The following is a 15323-nucleotide window of genomic DNA, read 5'->3' as shown; positions in this document are numbered from 1 at the left end:
CATAAATGCAGTTTCGTGGTCACATATTTTCTGCCCTGTCACTCTATTTTGGTGAGAGTGAGGAGTGCAAATGCTGCACAAACTACCTGCATTATTTGTTTAAGTTTAAAAAGTAAGGGATACTAAAAGCTAAGCCCAAGACTAATCAATTCCATACCAAGCCAGCTCTCAATTTGATGCAAGACAGTAGAATTTGGAGTATAAGTGTATAACCTTATAAATCATTGCAAAATAGCAAAGCAGAGATGAACCATGCCCCTCCTATAAACACTATTTTAGTCACACCAAATCTATCAAACTAAGATTTTGCTAGAGTAACAAACATAAGAACCAAAGGCTTTTAAGATATCTACAAGGATAAAGGTATACTACTTTAAATAAGTTCATATAAATTAATATCAGTCACATTAAAAAATGGAAATTTTGCATTAAACTATCTTTTATGACCTTATAAAATTTTTTTTCGCAAAAACACACCTTAATCTAAATTATTTTTGCAAGGCCACACCTTTCCCCGGAAAATAGACTTTGACCTTGTTTTCTGGAGTTGACTCGACCACGTGCTTTGCACATGACCCATCCCTTTTCCCCCAACCCAGCCCCCTCCCCCTTCGTCACCGGCGACCGCATTCCCTCCCTTCTCCTATTCCCGTCCTTAAACCCAACCCTCAAGCCCTAAACCCAATTCCCAAACCCATTTTCGTACCTTCGTGAAGCACAACATCCATGGCGGTTGACGAATGGAAGAGTTTGGGTCTAGGTCAATAAATCGAATGGCGGCGCTTTAGGTGAAAGAGGAGGAGACAGAATTCTTGGGCGGCGGTTTAGGAAAGTGGGTAGTGGTGGATCTCAGGGTTCGAGTGGTTAGAGTGAAGGAAGTGACGATGGTGGTTAGGTGGAAGAGGAGGAGAGAGAATTCATGGGTTGAGGGAAAGGGAGCAGGATCACCGGCGCCGGGGTAGGGAGGTGGTCGCCGGAAAATTGGTTAGTGCGTGGTAGCTAGCAGGGTTGACAGCGGGTGGGGGAAATTGGTTGGCTGGGTTTTTGGTTGGCTGTGGAAAGTGGTTGGCCGCTGGAAAATTGGTTAGTGCGTGGTTTTAGGGTGTCACGTGCGAGGCACGTGGTCGGGTCAACCTCGGAATACAAGGTCAAAGTCTGTTTTCCGGCCAAAGATATGGTCTTGCAAAAAAAATTTAGATTAAGGTGTGTTTTTGCGAAAAAAAATTTATAAGATGGTTTCCTGCAAAAATATGGTTATAAGCACACCAAAAAATTCATACTAAAAACATTCCTCAAACCAAAAAATTCAATATAATACTTCTATACAGCAGTTTAAAGTCAGTAAAATCCACAATAATCAAATTCCATTTCATAAGCACATTTTGTAGGATCTCAAGTATAAATCAAGTTTTATATTTATTCAACTCATTTCGCAGATTAGCAAGCAACTATAAATCTATAATATAGTAATAATCAACGCTCAGCTACATAAAAACCATTAAACTTCATAGCTATGTAATTTCATTCATAAATTCAATGAACAAAAACAAGGTTTAACAAATTATATACCTTCTGGCAGCAAGACCTCTGAGAAGCTTGTAACGAAGAGAATCGCAGTGAGCGATAATGTAATTAAATTTCTTCTGCACAATCGAGCTCAGCTCCCTAATCAACTCCAAACAATAAAGTATCAAGATGAAAATCGCAAAAAAAAAAATTTTAAAAAAAACATGAAGTCAAATCAAAAATCGAAGAAAGGGGGAAACTACCAAGAACATTTTGGGTAAGACTAGCCTTAATGATCAGTACACAGACGTCCCTAACGTTAACACCAGCAGCCAACAGATGCCATGAACCTAAAAACGATCAGGGTCACTGTATATATTCAGCAATCTCTGTAAGATTAAAATGCAGCATACATTCAGCAATCTTAATAAGATTAAAACGCAGCATACATCCAGCAAACTTAATAGGATTAAAATGTAGCATATGTTATAGGATTAAAATGTAGCATATATTCAGCAACAATAAAATGCAGGCATTTATTCAGCAATCTATCTTTATAATATTAAAATGCAGAACTATCAATTGCACAAATCCTGAAATAAAATCAAGTAAGAACCCTAAAATTATAATAATCAAGTACTACAAAAACTAATCTAAACTCCTGTCCGCACCATTATATTTAGTTTACTCATCAATAGTTTAGATCGATAACAGGACATAAATCAAGGAAACAGGCCACAATAACATAGACACATAAAAATACATAGCATCACAAACATGAATATCAGAAAAGTAAAAAAATAACAGAATATCAAAGATCTCTAATGAAACTTCGTTGAGTTAAGCGGCCGATGATTTCTACGACCAAATTAAACGGCCTTCAAACCACCATCATCACCTAAAATTTGTTTGAGTATAGAATCAAAATTATTCTAGCAAAATTAACTGACTGTTTGAGTATAGAATGTAAATTGGGCTAATTTGTTGCTCGTTTTCAGAGGCACACCAACTGTCATTTTGTAGAACCCAAGTATAAATCAAGTTAAATAATTATTCAATACATTTTGCAAATTAACAATCAACTAATTACGAATAAACAACCTATAATAAACAAAATTCATATTAAAATCAGAAAAAACAAACTAAAATTTCATTCTTCGCAACAATTAAACCTCAATTCACAACAAAATAATCACCAAAATTAAATTATCCATCAGCCAAAACCGATAAAATCATCGATCAACTAATTCCATAAACAGATCGAAACACCAACAAGAAATGAATCATCCAAAATACGATAAACTAAAAGACGAAATTCAAGATCTGTAACTAACTTAAACCCTAATTCATCAAACAAAAAAATTTTAAAAAATCGACATGAATGCAAGAAAAAGAGGAGAGGGAAAGAGGCGAAACCCGAGGAGGAGTATCGCTGCCGCCGCTTTGCAGAGATCTGGTGGATAATCGCCTTATCGGTGCCGGCTTTCTACAAAATCGCCTTATCGGTGCCAGATAATCGCAAATTAAACCTCTTCTACAAAATCGAGCTCAAATCCTTAATCCTTCTTCCCTTCTCACCTAATCAACCCCAAACAATAAAATAACAAAATCAAATCGAAAAAACACACAAAAAAAAAATCAAATCAAATCAAAAATCAGAAAAGGGGAAATTGAAGGGAGGTTCATCAATGGAGCAAGGAGAATGAAAATGGAGGTAAGGAGAAGTGGAAGAGAAAGTTAAGTGAGAAAAAATCTCCATTAAAAGAAGCAGGATCCGAGAAGAGAGAAAGAGAGAGGGTAAGAGAGAGGAGAAAGAGTATGAGACGGCTGCTAGAAAAGGTGAAGTGAAAAAGGTAGTTAGGCGCTTTTAGGGTTTTTTAACATCTAAGTATTAAACCTATTCGTATCGGGCAATTGGTGCACGTTACGAATCCCAACTTATTTGTGTCGGGCAAAACGTTGCCCGTTACGAATAATTTGATTTTTGTAACGGACATCATTTTGCCCGTTACGAATACACTTTTCCGTACCACTGTGCTATTCTAATGTAACGGACATTTATTTTGCCCGTTACAAATAGGTTTATTGTAACTGGCAAACTACTGCCCGTTACAAATAGGCTGTTATAAATGGCAATTTTTCCACTAGTGTGCCATGAAGAGAGGAGGGGAGGGGAGAGAGGGTTCTATAGCTCTGAAGCTTGACATGAGCAAGGCTTATGATAGGGTGGAGTGGGGTTTTTTAGAGAGAGTGATGTACATAATGGGTTTTTGTGACAGTTGGGTTCGGAGGATTTTGGATTGCTTGTCGAGTGTCTCTTTTGCGTTCAAAATTAATGGGGCTATTTCTGGTTCTGTTATTCCATCGAGAGGGAGACAAGGGGATCCGATGTCACCGTACTTATTTCTTATTGTTGCTGATGCTTTTTCTATTCACGGAGCCAGGATTTGTAGAGGCGCCACAGGGTCTCTCACTTGTTTTTTGCCGACGATAGTCTTCTCTTTGCTAGAGCTACTGTTAATGAGTGCTCGGTTGTAGCTGACATAATCAGCAAATATGAAAGGGCATCTACACAAAGTGTTAATTTGACAAAAACAGATGTGGTTTTTAGCAAGAGTGTTGATGAAGATCAGAGGAGGGAAATTGTGCATATTTTGGGGGTGCGTGAAGTTGAAAAACATGAAAAATATTTGGGGTTACCGACTATCATAGGAAAATCAAAGAAAGCCATTTTTGCAAGTATTAAGGAGAGGATTTGGTGGAAAGTCCAAGGATGGAAGGAGAAGCTCTTATCTAGACCCGGGAAAGAGATATTGATTAAGGCGGTGGCCCAAGCTATCCCAACTTACATGATGAGTATTTTTAGAATCCCGGATGGTTTGATTGATGAAATTCATGCACTTTTGGCTCGTTTTTGGTGGGGCTCATCGGATTCTACAATAAAGATGCATTGGCACAGTTTGGACTCTTTATGTAGGCCGAAATCAATGGGGGGTATGGGTTTTAGAGACCTAAGAGTTTTCAATCAAGCTCTTTTGGCAAAGCAAATGTGGAGATTGTATAATAACCCAAACCCGCTGCTCTTCGCCATTTTGAAGGCAAGATACTTCAAGAATAGCTCTATGTTGGAGGCTTTTAGGGGGTATGACCCAAGCTATTCTTGGAGAAGTCTATGGGGCTCTAAGTCTTTATTGATTGAGGGGTTGCGTTGGAGGGTCGGTAATGGGTCTGATATAAAGGTGTGGCTCGATTCTTGGCCTCCGGGGAATGTTATTCCTGCCCATGATAGTTCCTTTGATCCTGAGTTACGTGTGTCCGAGCTGATTAACTTGCAATGTGGTGAATGGGATGAGCAGAGGCAGCATCAATATTTCAGTAATGAGGTATGTGCGCTTATACTTCAGTTTCCTCTATCTTCAAACTTGCCGAATGATAGGCGCTTTTGGTGACCTTCAGTTAACGGTGAGTTCAGTGTAAAGTCTGCATACTGGCTTGGCAAATTAGGGACTGCCCGGGTGGAAAATGAAAATGATAGGAAGGTATGACAGGTTGTTTGGGGCCTTGGTGGCCCACCGAAGCTTAGCCACTTTGTGTGGAAAGCTTGCAAAGGAAGTATGGCAGTCAAGAAAGAGCTTCATAGGCGCCACATTGCCCCGGATAATCGATGTGGTAGGTGTCAACTAGAGGAAGAATCTATTTCCCATGCCTTATTCGAGTGCCTGAATGTGCAGCATGTTTGGAGCTATTATGAGCTCTCTGATATGATCGCAGACTCACCTCGACATGCCCCTTTTTCTGAATGGCTTCTTTGGATGCATAACAAAGTTGACAAGGCAAAATTAAGAATGGTTTTAACCATTGCTTGGGCTGTATGGTTCTACAGGAACAAGAGAGTTTATGAGAATGAAGTGCTAGATGTTAGCTACATAGCTATGGGGTTTGTGCGCATGGTTCATGAGTATGGGTCTTATGCAAAGAAAGTTTTTCAACCTGTTTCATCTACTAGAGCACCTGAGGTTACTAAATGGAAATGCCCCCAACCGAGTATTATTAAGATTAATTTGATGCTCATGTGGGGACTGTTGCAGCAGGGGGACTGGGTGCGGTGGCTAGGGATGATAAGGGTGTGATTTTGTGGGCTGCTACTAAAAGAATCCCTGCGTGCTGGTCAGTCAAAGAAGCAGAAGCTGCTGCGGTTCGCTTCGGATGTCAGGTTGCGAGAAGGATGGGGCATTCGAAGGTATGGCTGGAAGGTGATGCAGTGAACGTTGCTAGCAAAATTGAGAAGCAGGAGCAGGGCTCTTCCCCTTTATGGCTAATATACGATGATATTCGGGATATTGCTAGTTCTTTTCATGTTTTTCATATGTTTCATGTACGTAGAGCAGGATATACGGTTGCCCATCTCGTTGCTAGATGGGACACTCGTAATTGTTCGGAACTTATTTGTATTGACTCTATTCCGCAGGGTCTTATTACCTTAGCGGAACTTGACTTGAAATTAAATTCCTGCTAACGTTTTCCCTCAAAAAAAAAAAAAAACTAGCAGTAAACCTTATAATTCAATACAAAACTATACTTCGTATTACTCAAAAAACCATTAGAAATTCTTAGTTTCCACCAAACAATTCCTTTTCTCAATACGGATGTAAAAGGATCACAACAAGCAATATGGCCCCCAAATTAGGAATGTAAAAGGTTGAGCAAACAATTAAAGATACGGAAAAAGGTTAAATTAAATCCTTTACACTATTAGCCATATTAATGAAAAAAATTCGACTTTAGATTGTAAGAAATATGACTAATAGCAATTAAGATAATTAAATGACTTATCTAGAAAATGTCGTGGCGTGACAATAGATCACTGCTCTAAAGTCAAATTTGCCCCGAACAGGTACACACGGACTCATAGCAAACGACCTCCAGGGTTACACGACTCCATCTCTTCGGTGTACTACGGAGAGTTAGATTGAAAACACCTTCGAACAATGCTCAATAGAAAAGGAGGTTATGAAAAATAATGGTAAGAGAGGATAATTTCTCACTTTTTCTGTGTTCGGAAAGGGACAAAAGGAGATGTTTATATAGTATATGAGTGTGAACTGGATACAGCGAATCTGGTCACAAATGTGAGTGAATAAGGTACAACGAATTTGGTCACCAATTTAGACCAAAAAATGGTTAACATAAATTCCCCAATTAAGTCCAAAATGATTGACTAATTTGAGCATATTTCAAGGAACTAACTTAATTTAGGAACCAATTTATACCATGCAATCTTTGACAAATGGGAATTAATTCTTTTGAAGCACAATTTATTTGGAATTCTCTACCTAAACTCCAACAGTAGCTTGTACAACAATTACATGATGATAGAGTGAATATGTGTCAAATCTCTTCACTATTTAGAGATGCATTAACACATTCATACATACCCAATACACATGGCAATGCAAAAGGTTGGAGATTTAAGATCCTTAGCATGAATTGGTAAGTTCCTTACTATCACTAAAATTTGTCCAGTTTCCATAATAGCTTTTTATTAGGATAGAAAGCATTATAAATTTATAGAATCACTGTCACTAGATAACTTTGCTTTATAATATTTGTGTGTGTGGTTGTTAGAATTCCGAAAAAAAAATCTATAGAAACATTAAAAAGAATTAGTAATCCCCCAAAAATTAAAATCCAGCATAGCAACAGAAGGAAAAAAAACATGAAAAATCAAATTGAAATTGCGAAGGCCAAATAACATGCAACGTTCGTTATAAAAGAAATTAGTTTAATTACCAGGCAAGTGGTCTAGCAGGAAATTATAGAGTAAAGATAGTAAAGTGAACATGACAAGAGCTACCCTTAAGGCTAATTTTCCATTGAATAAAGATATCATAGATAATTTTTCATACAAGATAATCTAAACAAAACTCAGTCGTTGATGACAAAAACTAATTGTTAAGAACAGGAATTTATGCAAAACTTTCATAAATAAATACAGAAAATGTGTTGAAAGAGAAATTTAGTTTACAATAGCATTGTTTGATATGACCACTTCACCATGCAATAGCTCCCCCTAAACAAATTGCTCATTTGGAGGAAGATCTTTATTGAGAGTTGTTACACACTTTTGTGCCTTGTTCCTAAAGATAATTGAATCCATTAATTTATCAACAATGTTAGTAATAAGTGACATGAGGAGACTTATAAGAGGGCATTTAGTGCAGGGATTGTGAACGCGAAAACTGAAGCTTTCCTTCATAGGCTACTGTGGTTAGAGGCTCTGCTCGTGAGGTTTCTTTGTGTGTCATAATTATAGTATTGTGGCCTTGAGGGTAAGCTCGAAACTGCGCCAAAGGCAATCCGCTATGCTCTTTCTTGGCCTTGGTTCAAGATTTCGATAAATTGTAAGTTCGGTGATTTGTGGTTGAAGAAATTAGCATATCAGCAATACTTAGATAGTCTAGCATTACTTTATAAGGTACTTGTTATATTTTCTCATAAATTTCATACAAGTTAGTTGATATTGATTATTTAACTACTATTTGGATGCTGTTATTCTTTTGTAAAATTAGAGTGTATTGATTAATATTTACTACGTATTAATGATCTTATTAGTTCATCACATTATTCCTGAGAAGATGGCAATGTAACACCAATACCACAAGTTCGGATTTGAGTTGGCAATCATCGTATCTGTTCTGCATGTTCAAACAGCTATTAATATGACAATAGGATTTTATGCAGATGGCTATTGCTGTAGTCTTGGATGTGAATGTGGTTATAAACTTATACTTTTCATTGGTCACTATCTATTTATCTTTACAAGAAATAGTACTTAATTAACAACTGTGTCAAAAAAAAAAAAAAAAAAAAGGATTTTATCACTGATACCCTCAAAAATTTGACTTTTATCAATGGTGCACATCATTAAACTTTGATTATCAGCGCTGCCCCCAATATTTTCACTAAATTGCTACAGTGATCATAAGTGATCAAAACGTCTATTAAACGGTAAGTGTGGGTTTTTGGCTGGTTTAATGGGTTGGGAAGGTGAAAATACTCAAACGCCCCTACCCTAAAAACTCCCTCCAAAATTTTTTTTTCGATTTTCCCCTCTTTCCTCTCTTTCCTATAAAATCTCTCTGGTACTTTGCAAATTGCTACAGTATATGGGAGAGCACACTATAGCAAATTGAGCATTACACTTAAATATTTCAAATGATATAAAAATCATGCTGAAGAAATACCTTCATGATGATATCATACACATCATCAGCAACCAAAGGAGCCTTCAATCCAGACCTCTCATTAAAATGAGTGTACATCTCCTTAATCCTACATCAACATTACAATTAATCTAATTAAAAAACCCAACAATCTAAATTCCAATCATAAAATAAATAAGAACAATATAACACCACTTACGTCTCAGAGAATGACTTCTTAGTTTTCTTATGCAAATTCGAAACAACAATTCGTGCCGCCAACTACAACAACAACCACATCAAACCAAATCAAACACCAAAATCAAACCCGAAAATACAATCAATCAAATTGAAAAGACAATACAATTAAAGCAAACCCCAGAAAATTAAAAACAGAAAACTCACAGAAGCATAATCAGGATGATTAGCAGTCATAGCAGCAGCAGTTTCAACGGCTAATTCATCAAGTTGACTAGTAGTAACACCCTTATAAACCCCAGCACAAACTTTCTGGGAAACAAGAACAGGGTCACAATGATCTACACTAAGACCATAACTCAATTTCTTCAACCTCGCAGTAAGCTTATCAAAATGAACCAGAGAGATTTTGTAGGAAAGAGGGGAAAATCGAAAAAAAAATTTGGAGGGAGTTTTAAGGGTAGGGGCATTTGAGTATTTTCACCTTCCCAACCCATTAAACCAGCCAAAAACACTTAACATTTAATAAACGTTTTGATCACTTATGATCACTGTAGCAATTTAGTGAAAATATTGGGGGCACCGCTGATAATCAAAGTTTAATGATGTACACCATTGATAAAAGTCGAATCTTTGAAAGTACCAGTGATAAAATCCCAAAAAAAAAATTAACAACACAACTCCGTAAATAAAAATTGCATAATCTAGCAAAAACTTATAATCAAATCTTGTATACATGAACAGTCGGAAATTGTAAGCTCTTCTCAAGCACAAAAGATGGTGGTCAGGAAGATGACATACCAACCATGCATTCTATAATTTAGATGAGCAAATAATCAACATTTTCGGTAGTATCTAAGCAAATGAAGAGGGCTTCAAATTCATTACACCTACCTTTACCTTAATAACTTCCTAGTCTGTGTATGTAGTACTATATCAACAGTTCAACACTAGGCCATGAAGGGATATGCACTAATACCAGCATTCTCCATGATTGCACCACCATTGGGATTCATAAATTGACCATCTGGTCCGACGATGATCACTGCATCATCTTGGCTTCCAGAGATGCGCTGGAGCCTACGGCTTACTGAATTCTTAAAGGGCGCAACCAACCAAGACAGATTACACTTCTGCAATACTTGAATGATGAGACCACGGATCTCCTCTGGGTTTACACCGCAATAGAAGGGTGCACAAATCAGCACAATCTCAAAATCTTTGCCTCCTTCTCTACACGCCCTGTCAATTTTTTGGAGCATCCCCAGCAAACGGCCAGAAGTACAAACGTACAATCCCACAAGCTTCTTCGTGAGTTGTGAAACAGACACCTTCTCCTCCTCTACACTTCCTGGAATAATCCTGGACAAAAATTCAGAGACATCACACCCCAAAATATCCTCAAGGCGTTGTTGCTCTTCCCCGTTAGCAGCTACATCTAAACGCCTCTTATTCTTACGGGAAGGAGGAAAGTTATCGATGTCAAAGCTCAAAAAATAGTCAACATTTTTATACATTAAAGCTTTTCCATTGGGATGTAATAGTACAAATTTCGAGCTACCCTTGCTGCCTCGAAGAAGGTTGCCTATAGCATCATGACGCAAGTTGTTATATTCCTGGGAGGCTACAATGCAGGAGGCAGGGAAACCCGAGAAGGAGTACTCGACAGTGTCTTTCTGATCATAATTTCTTGGGATCATACCTCTCGGTTGTGGGACAAGTACAACCTCGAAATTGATTTTCTTCGAGTAAATCTCACATGATGCAAGTGATATGGCTCTAACAACGGAGTCCACCCAAAGACAAGGAACAAGCACACAACAAACCAAGATGTATTTGCCCTCTAGACTGTCACAATTAACTTCAGTGCCATCTACCCGGCGCAGCGAATCACGGCTGCGCTTAGACAGTTTAGATACAAAATCAAAACGCTTGCCTACTTTAATAATGTCTCGAGATTTAGAGCCTAAGCTTACATTATCTCGTCTAAGAAACCATTCTAGACCTTTCATAATGACATAATCAGTAGCATGATTTTCATCAACATTCAAGCAAACATCATCATTACCACCCAGTAAACCCAATAGATAATTTTCCTTTAAAGATAAATATGATTTGGGAACTGCAGGAAACAGGAAATCAGACGCAGAAACCATCCTACGTAATTAATAAACAAACAAACAATTAATTCAATCGAAATTGATAACCAATTGCAATTTAATTTAGCAAACAATTAATTCAATTGAAATTGATAACCAATTGCAATTTAATTTAGCAAACAATTAATTCAATTGAAATTGGTAACCAATTGCAATTTAACTTAGCACACTATTAATTCAATTGAAATTGATAACCAATTGCAATTTAGTTTAGCGAACAATAATTGATTCAATTGAAATTGATACCTTTAACCTTTGTGATTACGCTTTTCCACCGATTATTGTGGTAAGAGGTACGAGTACTTCGCAGCAACTTGGTCTAGAACTCTAGGGTTTTGGCTTTGTGATCAGAAGGTTAGAGTTAAGAGTATCATTATACTTCGTACGAAGTACATATTGGGACTTTAGGAGTTGGGAGTTGGGAGTTGGGAGTTGGGACCGACAGGAAGTATAATAGGGTTGAGTAGGGGTGCTAATTGAGTTGAGCAGCTCGCGAGCAGCTCGTACTCGACTCGATCAACGCTCGGTCAAAACTCGGCTCGAGTTAGTTCGACTCGAGATGTTAACGATACGAGTTGAGCAAGCTCTAACTCGACTCGATAATATATTATTAATATAGAATTTGACACTTATTAAGCCTTAATTTATATCATAAAAAAAGAAAGAGGTAAATTTTTAATAATATCTATATGTAATAAGGAAAACAATATAAATTGAACAAAAAATAAATAAAGGTATATAATAATAGAAGGACTAAATTTTAACGAGCAGATTGTGAGCTACTCGACTTGACTCGAAACGTTAACGAGCACGAATCGAGCAGGTTTTATTTGCTCGAAACTTTAGCGAGCACGAGTTGAGTACATGTAAAAGGTTTTCGAGTTGAGTCGAGCACCCCTCAGCTCGTGATCGACTCGCTCGATAAGCACCCTAGGATGACAATGGGGCCAATGGCGGATCCACGTTCCCCAGAATTTCCGTATAAATCTTTTGAAATTGAAATTTTATACTGGATGTGATTCTTTGTCTCAGTGGTAAAAGGAGGATTGCTAAGGTTTTGGTGTTGCATCAAGGACATGGATTCGAGCCCCACTAGCTACTTTCCTATATTTTTTTATTATCTATTTTTCTTACTAACCTATCCTCCTTGCTATTTGTTCCAAATTATATGCAAAGCATTAATAAGATTAATAGTAATTTAAAATTCTCTATTACTCTTATTTTTTATTATCTTTTTTTTTCTAACCTATCCTCCTTACTCTTTGTTCCAAATTATATGCAAAGCATTAATAAGATTATAGTAATTTAAAATTCTCTATTACTCTTATTAATAAAGATTTTACTTCATTTTCACAAATTATTTATGATGTATGTGGAGTAATTTATGAGCTATAATGATAAGTTAGATACAAATTGTCTTTAAACAAAAAACGTACGAGTACAAAATTAATAGTATTTTTTTTTCTTATAATACAATAATTAATTTGATACTTCATATCATTATGCAATTTTTTTTATCTTAGTTATTTTTAATAAGTATAATATATTACATTGTCAATTAATAAGGAGCAAAACAATGTACTAAAACATTGCATTGCATCAACAAAATCACTCGTTTTATTGATTTGCTAATCGTTTGTGGGAATTTTTCAATATGAATCCCTAAAATAAAGTCCGGTTTTAATTTTAATTTTAATTTTCTTAAACAACTACGCACTAGTGCGCTACCCCTGATTGGAAATCCTAGATCGGCCACTTATGGGGCGGGTCGGATGCGTATGCGGATGATGATACCTCCATACCCATATCCGCCTAAAATTCTTATACACATCTCCGCCCTACCACCCATGGTAGGTATAATATCCAATTCATACCCGCCCCACCGGATACAAGATAGGATACCAATTGATCTTAAGTGCATACTTATGCAACTAAGATAGCTACAACAAGGGCCCAAAAACCCAAACACGCTAAAATCAAAACACGGTCCAAGCCCAATATGGTCTGTTTATACAAGTGAATGAAAAATCCACGCCCAATCAATTATTTCCTGCTTTAATCCCCTTTATGTATAAAAAAGGCAACTTCTCCATTTATTCTCCATTCACATAAGCATAATATTATAATTATTCTCTCTCTCTTCTCTGCAATTTTTTCTCTCTCTAAAAAAATTCAAAAACCACCATGAATATTCAACAAGAACTCCAGATTTAAGCAAAGAATCTTACTTTTTTTAAAAAAAAAAACTGTCAATCTCAAACTTAAATTTCTAAAATTTATTACTCCTCTATTTGATTTTCTCTCTCTAACAATCAATCACAATTCACTCTCTCCCCTAAAAAACAACCATAAATATTTGAGATGAGATAAAAAAAATCAAACGGATTCACCCCAAAAAGGCAATTTAATGTAAATTTCACTTAATTTTGTTTGAATTTTTAGGAATATCACTTAAATTCGTTAAGTATTGTTCGATACTCTGTTGTTCGAATATTATTGGAATTGTTAAAAAAAATTAGTGAAATCAAACGGATATCGTATGTTCATAAAATGTTTTGAAATGTTCATAATATTAATATTTGTTGTTCATATGATAAATACTCTTAATGTTCATAAAATGTTCTCATTTTGTCTGTTTACGCTTATGTTCATATTTTGAATGTTTATGTTCACTTTCTGAAATGCATATGTTCATATTTTTTATGCATATGTTCAATTTCTTAAAATGCTTATATTCATATATTTGAATGCTTATGTAAACTTTCTGAAATGTATATGTTCACTTTCTGAAATTCATATGTTCATATTTTTTATGTATATGTTCACCCTTCTGAAATGCTTATGTTTCTACGCATTCAAAAAATGAACCAATGCAATTCATGTTTTGAATGCGTATGTTCATTTTCTAAAATGCATATATTCATATTTTTAATGCATGTTCAAATTTTGTAAAACTTATAATGCATATGTTTTCATAATCATATGATTTTTTATTTCTTCAATTTTTATGTTCATAATTAAATGCCTTATATTCATAATAATATTTTATATGTTCATAGATAATTTCAAATATTCATAATGTAAATATTTGTTGTTCATGAAATATTCTCATTAAGTCTATTTATGCATATGTTCTCTTTGTTAAATGCATATGTTCATATTTTTAACGCATATGTTCACCTTTTAAATGCTTATATTCACTTTAAGGAAACCAATGCTTATGTTCATATTTTGAATTTTTATGTTTACTTTCTGAAATGCATATGTTTATATTTTTTATGCTTATGTTCACATTCTGAAAAGCTAATGCTCACATTTAAGGGAAACTATGCATATGTTCATATTTTGCATGATTATGTTCATTGATAAAAAAAAAATTGCAGAAAATCAGATAAAATTCAATTCATTAGAATTAAGAAAATCATATATAACCTAATCAATCGAAATTAATCACAAGTCACCACATAAGAAATCGAAAAAAATCACACATAGATCAAGTTGATCGAACATAACCAAAAATGAAATGATATTCAATTCAGATATATATTAAGCAAAATACATAAGAATCGACTCGAAATTCATACACAAATGCAATTGATCGAAGCAAACAAATTTTGTGAATTCAAAGATTCATATAAAGCTTAATCAATAGAAATTAAGCACAAATTCACCACATAATAAATCGAACTTCATACATAAATCGAAATTCACACCAAAATTCATACTTAATAACTGTTTCGGGGTTTTTTGGAATCCCTCGGGATACTGGTCACACTCTTCCAGGCAACGGGACTCGGACACCTGCAAAAACACGAATCTCCGGTGGTTGGAGATTCGCCTCCGACGATCAAGTTAGTGACCGGAAACGGAATAAATGTAGAGAGAGAAAGTAGAGAGAAGTTGGAGCTTTTTGTACTCTTTTAGAGGGTATGTCACAATCCACCCCTCCCATCATCAATGATTGGGGTATTTATAGGAGTGGGAATTTGTGCCCCTTAGGGTAAGTGACCTAGGAATTTGGGCTCTTATTGGTTGCGCAATCAGGTAAGGACACGTGTTATAAGGGGGCGCCGTTTTTGTGGCATTCCCAGGAGTTTGGGCCTCCTGATGTAAGGAGGCCTTTTGCCCTTATGTCATTCTCTTTATTTCAAGTGCTCTATTGTTCCTTGTACGTGTCATCTTCCTATGGCAACACGTGTCGCCCATTGATTGGGCCACGTGTCGTCATGAAATTGGGCCACGTACTTGGGGTATTTGT

At 36.0% G+C, this 15323-nt stretch overlaps 1 protein-coding gene and 1 long non-coding RNA gene across 2 annotated transcripts; both read right to left on the bottom strand.

Annotated features, from left to right (window-relative positions):
- Nucleotides 1-2782: 2782 nt before the first annotated feature.
- On the bottom strand, nucleotides 2783-9421 carry LOC145576349 (uncharacterized). Its single transcript, XR_014098366.1, has 3 exons — nucleotides 8929-9421; nucleotides 8751-8838; nucleotides 2783-3084 (listed from the first exon to the last, which is right to left on the bottom strand). It is a non-coding gene; the product is annotated as an uncharacterized LOC145576349 (long non-coding RNA).
- Nucleotides 9422-9856: 435 nt separating this feature from the next.
- Nucleotides 9857-11062, bottom strand: LOC145575241 (putative nucleoredoxin 1). Its single transcript, XM_081633132.1, has one exon. It carries the CDS (start codon nucleotides 11060-11062, stop codon nucleotides 9857-9859), a length of 1206 nt encoding a protein of 401 aa, XP_081489258.1.
- Nucleotides 11063-15323: the final 4261 nt, after the last annotated feature.

Source organism: Chenopodium album, chromosome 13 (assembly GCF_948465745.1).
Source record: "Chenopodium album chromosome 13, dcCheAlbu1.1, whole genome shotgun sequence".
Taxonomy (NCBI): domain Eukaryota; kingdom Viridiplantae; phylum Streptophyta; class Magnoliopsida; order Caryophyllales; family Amaranthaceae; genus Chenopodium; species Chenopodium album.
This window is presented reverse-complemented; position numbering and strand designations above follow the sequence as displayed.